The 8,492-nt window shown below is 39.0% G+C and overlaps 1 protein-coding gene across 2 annotated transcripts; it reads left to right on the forward strand.

Annotated features, from left to right (window-relative positions):
* The first annotated feature begins 1,254 nt into the window (after positions 1-1,254).
* Positions 1,255-5,892, forward strand: PRXL2C (peroxiredoxin like 2C). Of its 2 annotated transcripts, XM_085312770.1 has the most exons (6): positions 1,255-1,481; positions 2,015-2,083; positions 3,586-3,639; positions 4,066-4,180; positions 4,451-4,582; positions 5,213-5,892. In XM_085312770.1, the coding sequence occupies exons 1-6, from the start codon at positions 1,302-1,304 to the stop codon at positions 5,338-5,340; spliced, it is 678 nt and encodes a 225-aa protein (XP_085168896.1). In that variant the 5' UTR covers positions 1,255-1,301; the 3' UTR covers positions 5,341-5,892. The 2 variants fall into 2 exon arrangements, with proteins under 2 accessions (XP_085168896.1, XP_085168904.1); XM_085312778.1 differs by lacking the exon at positions 4,066-4,180 and having other exon boundaries at positions 4,456-4,582.
* Positions 5,893-8,492: the final 2,600 nt, after the last annotated feature.

Below are 8,492 nucleotides of genomic sequence, written 5' to 3' on the forward strand. Positions count from 1 at the left end.
AGCTAGGGGTTATAGTGGACCTCAGGCTGAATTCAAGTCAATAATGCTGTACTGCTGCGAAAAAGATGCAAGCGTGCTTAAATGGATGTACAGCCCCTGAGATGAGTGAAGTGAACTTGACACTTAGCTGAAATAATATGCCTAGTTTTAAGCTCTGAACTTTGCAAACAATCGGAACAATCTGGAAAGTCTAGAGGAAAATACAAAATATGTATTCTAGAAGTTCTAGAAAACATGACCTATGAGAAGAAAGAATTGAAAAAAAAATAGGATTGTTTAGTCCAGGAAAAAGAAGATTCAGGGCAGCCTTGCAATAGCCTGCCCAGTGACAAAAACTTGATGCAGCAAARTGATCGACTTGTTCTATGTGCTCACTTTCCACAGTGTAAGAAGCAAATGGGCTTAATCAGTAGCAGGGGATTTCTGTTTGAGAAACATTAACAGTATAGATACTGTGTCAGTTGCCAAGGAGCACTCCAGAATTGACACCATCAGAGAACCTCAGAAAGGAAAATAACTTCTGGAGATGCACCCAGTCCTATTCCCTCTCATATTATATTTTCTCTCTCCTTTTTAAAAAAGGTGTTGTCCTCCTCATGAACTTTCAGCTAACAAAATATGCCATTACAGACTGAGATATTCATCTGTCTTGTGTTCTTCTTATTTTAAGAATAAATAAATCTGTTCATTCATTCCATGTGTTGTTTTTGTACAAATATGAACATCTGTACTGCTGAGCATTCTCTATATCTCTGTTCACCTGCCAAAGCCAAACAAAGTTTTACTTTTACTTCAAAACAGGAAAACATGCTCTGCCCTTTCTGATGCAGCGGCCTGATAGTTCTCAGAAGACAGAAGTTTCCAGTTCACTCACAACCTTCTGAAATGTTGTGACATCCTGCAAAGCAAACTCTGATCTCAAGACCTCACAATAACATCAGTGCTCTGATTACACTTAACTTCTAGTAGGTTTGGTTTGGTTTTGTTATGTTTTCCAGGAACGAATTGCATTCTGGCTCCCCCAGATATGCAGTGATTTTGGCAGCTGATTTCTCTCTTTATTTACTCAAAGGCCCCAAACTCGTCAACTCCTCCTTAAGTGAGTGAAGCATCTGCAGACGCGGAGTGCTCAGCTGCTGACCCTGCTGCTATTGGAGGTGGATCCATTCCAGGAATAGAGACGATACCCTCCCACCGAGCCTGGATACTTCATCACGGTCACATCCTCCCTGAGCTTTTCTGTCTGGCCCCGCCTTTCTTTTCCTCTATTTTCCAGGAGAGGAAAGCCAGGCCACTCAGCCATGGCCTGTCCTCCAGCAGCCCCCGTCACGCAGCAGATCTGCAGCTCACATGTCTCGCTGCACCCGGAGCCGGAGGAGCTGAGAGAGGCCGCCCAGTGCCTGGTGGTAGATGCGGACGGGAAAAAGATCCCCTTCAGGGCCCTGTATGAGGAGCAGAAAGCGATCGTGGTGTTTGTGCGGGTGAGGAGAGAGGAGTTTCCAGGCAGGAAACTCCTTGCCTGTCTGGAGCTTAGAGCCACTTAAGCAAACTAGAAAACAAGTTACATGCAGTGAGCKCTAGCTTGGCTATAAATGGAGAGGGCCTTAAACGGGCTAGGCTGGAGCAGAGAGAAAAGAAAATGTTATAAAGCAGATCAGTTGTTTTCAGGAACCCCTACTCTTTGGTAAAAAGATATAATTTTTATCTGAAGGGAAAGAAGCTTGCTACCATGTGCTTTGGGAAATAAGAATTATGTTCCTTGATTTCTCTGTCTGATAAGCCAGCTGTCACATTCCTAGTCATAAATAATAGCAAGGCTTCAAACCCAGTGTCCCTGTTCTGCCTTGGATAAAACCAAGATCCTAATCCAAATCTGGCTGCAGCGATAAAGTTTAGTCTCTCCCGTTCTACATTTCTGGTCACCTCYGAAATGCCTTGTGTCTGAACTCAGACTTCGATGCTTCATTGCTATGCAGTTATGTATTTCTGACTTGTCCAACTGGCTATGTTGCAGAATTTTTTATGTTACACCTGTAAGGAGTATGTAGAAGACCTGGCAAAAGTCCCCAAGAGATTTTTAGAAGTAAGTACAATGCCTTTAATATGTATTTGTACATGGGATTGCTGCAGTCACACAGAYTTCTTACCTCCTGCTGCAGGTTTACATGGCGTTTAAGCCTTTTAGGAATAAAACAGTAGCTCAAAACAAAGATAGTACTCTCATTGTTTGCTACAATTACCATAATGYTTCTGCCTAGAAGACATATGAAGGAGTCTATTGCACTACATCCGCATTTGCAGCAGCATTATTTCTCCCTGCACTACTAACTTTAGACAAGATTTGACAGACATTTCTTTCTAAATCAGTGCTGCTCTGGGCAGCTGCCTGTTCTCTACCRCTAGCTAACTACAGCCTTTCCTATTACACTGGTACAGCTAACTGATGCTGGTGCATGGAACAAAATCAGGAAGTTGATCTGGATTAAAAATAGTCTTTTTTTTTTACAGGTTTACTTTTTATTTGTAAGCTGCATCAGTTCTGCAACCTGTTCACCAGGCAGCTACACAAATAGGAGTGACATAGTGACAGAAAGGAGAAATGGAGTAGGCAGGAGTTGCTACGGACTGGTTTTTGTTGAGTAGTAGGAGATACCGAGGAAAGAATGATCCTCTGCTAAATTAGAAAGATCAGCCTGTCTCTTCTGGTCTGCTGATTGAAATTTTGTAGTATTTTGTTTCCCACAGCAGCGCAGCTGATAACAGAGACTCAGCAGGCCTTAAACATAGTAGAAACTTGGGGATGTAGAGGAGCAACTCCCTTTCAGTAGAGAAGCTTCAGCTGCGCTTCTCAGGGCAGGATTTTTCTGAATCATTCAGTTAATGTTACTTGGTATAACATTTTAAAAATTTGACTGCTCAAATAAATACTTAGAATCAAAGTTCTTGCTTTTTTTACTATGAATATGTGATTTTTAGGAGGATGTATTTTGCTAAAAAGCAAAGTGATTTCACTGGTCAAGCATTGTATCATAATATTCAGATAATCTTAAATTCCATTGACTGTATTACTGGCATCTAAGTAAACTTATGTTCTGGCCTGTATTTTAGGCTCAGCCCTAATGGTGCACCTGCAAAGGATATCAGTACATGTGGGTGCAGGATATAYATATATATATATATTACTAGGCATTCGTACATGTAAATCACAGAGGTACTAGTACATGTACCAATATTTGCATGTTGCTTTTCTAGAGATAAGTAAAAATTTGTATTTCCAAAACCATAAACAGTTTGCAGTTGGTTGAAAATATCTACTAATGTTACCGAGAACATAAAATTTACATATTTGTAACCTAAAAACTACCTTTGAAAAAAAAATTTATCTCTTAATAAATTAGTACAGCCACTCACTGTAGGTGACAGACAAAGGTAAGCACTCCAAGTGTGTAAGTGACTTTAATTTCAAATAATTTTAACTCAGTATACACTGATGACTAACTTGGAATACTAGATTCTGCTAATGTTTTGCAGCCATGCAGAAACAGAGTTCCTCTTTATAGTTTCAATATCTATGTTCTGTTCTAGGATGCAAATGTCAGGCTTATAGTTATTGGACAGTCTTCTCATCATCACATCAAGGTAAAGAAGTCATTAAGTAATGTATTTAAGTAAAGAGTATATGCTATCATGCTTTATGTTTTAATGACTTGCACTGAAGAATTTTGTTCTGAGGGAAAAGATGGTCATTCACAATCACAGTAAAATGAGCTTTTATTATTTTCCATGAAACAATTCTAATAGCCATACACAAATAAAACAAGTATCTAAAACTTTTGGTTTAAAATTCAGTAAGAATTAGTCAGGAAAATATTTACTTGATTTCACTGGAACCTGCATTTTAGTAAAAGCTCCATGGTTAAAAATTTTTGGCCTTTAATTTCATTTAACATGATGGATTCAGATATTTTTAAATCAGGATTTTTTTCAAAGTATTTTTCCACAGACAGTAGATCCTAATTAATATCTTAACCTTAAACATATTTTCTGTATGTACATATCTTGCAGCCCTTTTGTAGTTTAACTGGGTATACACATGAAATGTATGTAGATCCACAAAGGGAAATTTATAAAACACTTGGCATGAAAAGAGGTGAAGGTAACAAGACACCAGGCACACCAGGTAAGAGTAATTTTCTCACCTTGATTTGTCTTACATAGAATAAAACAAGAATGCTCTGATAAAATAATATGATCGTGATGGAAATAGGAAGGGAGCTGCCCATCAGACCATCTCCTTATAGGCTGTACTTTACTTTGTCTAAACTTTGAGAAACTTGTGTTTCTTCAATAATCAGGAAATTGTAGGYTATTCATAGCAAAAACTTCATTTTGGTTTCACCTTATGTAGTTTTGTATTTTTAAGTAACAAGTATTTTGCTCTTTTGTTTAGTGCAGAGCCCTCACGTAAAATCAAACATGCTCTTAGGAAGTATTAGGAGTATGTGGAGGGCGATGACTGGCCCAGCTTTTGATTTCCAAGGAGATCCAGCTCAGCAGGGAGGAACTCTGATTTTAGGCCCAGGTGAGCCTGTTTACTCTGCCTGAAAGTTACAGTCCCYTCCTTCAGCAGTTTCCCTTATCTGCTTCTGTCTTGGCTGCTATCCTGAGGCTTCCAAGGAGGAAGGAGAGGCGTGTTGGTTGTGATAGAAGAACTTCTCAGGAAGAACTCTGCAGAAGTGGCATTGCGTTGTTCCACCTCCAGCAGAGAGGGCAAAAGCTGATTACCAACTTGATCAATAAGATTGTTGCCTTCAGCTTGAAGTTTTGACTTTTTTTTTTACAACTCTGTTTGCTTACACTCTGCTTTTACATTTGATCCTAGGTGTTTAATATGTTTTTAGGAGAGGAATAAAGCATGAAAGGAAGCTATAACATGACAAAATCATCTCCTTGCATCATTGGGAAGCATCCTGCTACAGTAGATTTAATTTAATTACATTTCTCAATGCCCCTTCTTTTTATAACTTAGAAAATTTTATTTTAAAAAATCCATGCCATGGTTTTAATTACAGCTTACTGCAAAATCTACAGAGCTAGTGCATAGTTTTACAAGAACTAGTAGGAAATCAGAATGYTTCTTTGATTTACTTGTCTTAAAATAAATGCATATTTTATTCAACTATTTATATATTTTTTTCTCATTCCATTCCAGGTAATGAAATTCATTTTTTGCATCTTGATAAACACAGGTTGGATCATGCTCCCATCAACGCAGTTTTGCAGCTGGCAGGAGTTAAAACAGTAAATTTCACAAACAAATCACAGATCATTGACATATGACACTGAGACAATATATCACTTTTTATTTGTAATCTACTAGGACAATACTCCAGAGAATTCCCACCAGCATCGGTATTGTTGTGTCTTTATGGGACATCTGAAACTATATCTAGCATATCACAGCACAGAATAAACTACTTTGCATTGAAGATGAATACAAAAATGCTATTTCTATTGTATATTAGATAAAAATAACTGAGTCTTACTGCAAAAATTCATTTGGCTTATTATTTTCTAATCAACCTTGTTAATACATTTTAAAAATCTTTAGTTTTTGTTCAGGATGCACTGAACTATGGTGGAAAAATCTCTAAACTTGGCTTTGCTCAGAAGGAACTTGGGATTCTTGCCTTTTGGTAGATCATACTGACTTTTCAATTCTTTTCAGTGAAACTTCAAATGTTCCAGCACTGTGAGACAAATGTATTAAAATATACCTTGAAAAATCACAATTGTTAACATTGACACTTAAGCTTATGCATACTGTTGTATCTGGCACTGACAGACACTATGAAATATTTTTTATAATTTTATATAAATATTCTAAATATATCATCAGTTGTCTGTAATTCTTTTCTGTCCACACAAAAAGTTAGGTTTATAAAACCAGGAGAGGTATGTCTTAAACATGTTCCTGATCAGATTGCCAGTTTTAAAGCAGGCCATAGTGGGTTAACTGTCTTCCTGTAAATATCTGCAGAAAAATTTTCACTTCTAGATAAATTTTCTCTTGCTCTCTCAGAGCAAGAGGTCTTWAAAAAAATATCTTTAGTTATTTCTATCACGGACAGCAGAGCTGAGGACAACAGCATTTCAGTTTGTGGTCGTCTGATTTCTCATTACCTATTTTTCTGGCAGTATTTACGTTCAGAATCTATTGCTTTCATTAGAGTAGAACTTTCCCTCTGTTTTCCATGAGCTGCATTTTAGCAATTTTAAAATGAGATTGCCTGAGATTTATGGAGGAGCACATCCTCTTCTGCAGCTTATGATTTTTGGCCTTCACGGTAAACTGCTACTATTCATACATACCTCAACTGCAAAATCTCTCCAACTTTAAACCTTAACAATAATGCAATTGTAAAATGGGTTTCCATGAAGAGATTTGTCCCTGCATCTTTTAAGGTCATTGGCAGGCTCAGAGTAAACTCTTGAGAGCCCTACATCATGTGAAGATCATGTGAAATTAAATGCACAAATTTTCTTTGACCAAAAATAAAACTCATGCTTAAAAAAATAATATTCAGTAATGTAATTCCTGCAGAAGGTACTATCCTACAGCAAGTTATTAATTATATACACGTTTTACAGCTGATTTGGATGTTTGAGAGACTATTATTTCTGTGAAAATACTGTATTTAATTCCCTACTTTGATTAAACAGCACTCAGAACTAAAAGCAATCATGTGCAAACTCTGAACTCTCATGATGTCAGAGTCAACCTGAACCTTTCTTAGTATTTAGCATAATAGACTGTGACCAGCTCAAGAGCCTTTCTGGCAGCATCAATTCACAACAGTAAGATCTGCTTTTAATGAATTACTATCTCTATATTCATAAAGAACTATCCTCCCCTCTTTCCAGGGTTCCTGCACCTTAACATCTCCGAGTAAGCCAGAAACTCTCAATTTCAACTGCTGTGTATTACTGAAACCACAGCAAAAAGCAAACTAGAAAACTCTTCCTGTGTTTGTTAAACACAGGTGTTATTAGAAATGCAGAAAATTAAAAATATATTCAAAGTGAAAGAACAACAAATAAGCAGTCTCTTTGTAGTGTCTCCACTCTAATACATTTATCTGATCATCACTGTCGAGGACACTGAATTCAGTTCCACTTTTGTTTTCACAGCGATTTCATTTTCATGTTCCTGGTGCCACAGTGCTTTGACTTTAAAGCARTTGTTTGGCTGGCTGTTTTTCTGCCTGTTTTGCTGTCGGTAGAATTAAAAAAAAAAATGAYGGGAATATTTCTACTGTTAAATTTTACAGGCAAAACAGTAAATAAAATTAACTACACCTAAAAGGAATGTGTACCTTTGAAGTGGATTGGAAGGCATTAGGTTATGTAGTTTGACAGCTCTATAGATTGATCTGTCCTCACCMATTCCAATACTGACAGGAACCACACCATGACCTCTATGTTATCCCAGCAAAATCACTTCTTCAGAAAGCAAAGACAAACAAAACAAAAGAGATACAGAGGAGGATTCAGTAGAACAACTATCCTAATTAAGGAATAAGCCCTACATTTGTTGCATGTAGGTGGACTATTGCATCTGCCCACAGCTTCACTGGAACTGTGTGAAAGAGCAATACCCCCCCGTGCATAATAAATTGTAAGAATTATCTCCATAAGAGAAAATATTTTCAAAACATCAGCACAATTTTAGTGCTATTTAAAAAAGTATTTTTCAAAAGAGCTGCAGTGAAAGGTGGAAAACAGGGAGCCATAATCACTGACCTCCTACTCAGCTGAGGGTAGAATACTTCCAGCGAGGGCTTTCGGCATAGCCAACTGACAGAGATTGGAGGCTGCAGTTTTTAGAAGCTGTTTGCACTACGCTCTTAGTTTATTTGAACACATCTACTTAAAATACTAGTGTATTTTAAAGTATCGCTGTGCTTGAGAAGTAGATACAACAAGTAAGTAGTGTAACTTTTCAAATAAATCACTTTTATTTTCAGGCCTTAAGAAAGGTGCGTGTAGTGGATTGTTTTCTCTCCAGCTGCATCAGCTGGAAAAAGATAAAGCCWCTCCGCAGCATCCGTGCTTTGTGCCTGTTGTAAGAGGTATCCGAGAGACTGACAGACGTCACGAACGCAGTTTAAAACGCTCCCTCCCAGGGAAGGCACAGTTTTTATGCGAGAACCCACCTTCCAGGCCTTCTCCCCGGAGCAAACCCCTCTCGCCGCCCCCGAGCCGTGCCCCTACACCCCGCGGAGCCCTGCCTCAGCGGCGCTGCCCTCCGCCCACCCCCGGCCCGGACAGGGGCGCCCCGCAGGGAGCAGGCGCCTCTCCGAGGCGCGAGGAAAGGGCAGCGCGGCTGCCCGGCAGGTGGAGGTCTACCGTTAACTAACCGCCGTGGCTCTGCGGGGCCCCTCGGGACAGCCGCGCGCGCCGGGACCCCGCGGAGGCGCCAGGGGGCCGCC

This window comes from Rhea americana, unplaced genomic scaffold (assembly GCF_003343005.1).
Source record: "Rhea americana isolate MKP2758 unplaced genomic scaffold, rheAme1 scaffold_11, whole genome shotgun sequence".
In the NCBI taxonomy this organism is placed as follows: Eukaryota; Metazoa; Chordata; class Aves; order Rheiformes; family Rheidae; genus Rhea; species Rhea americana.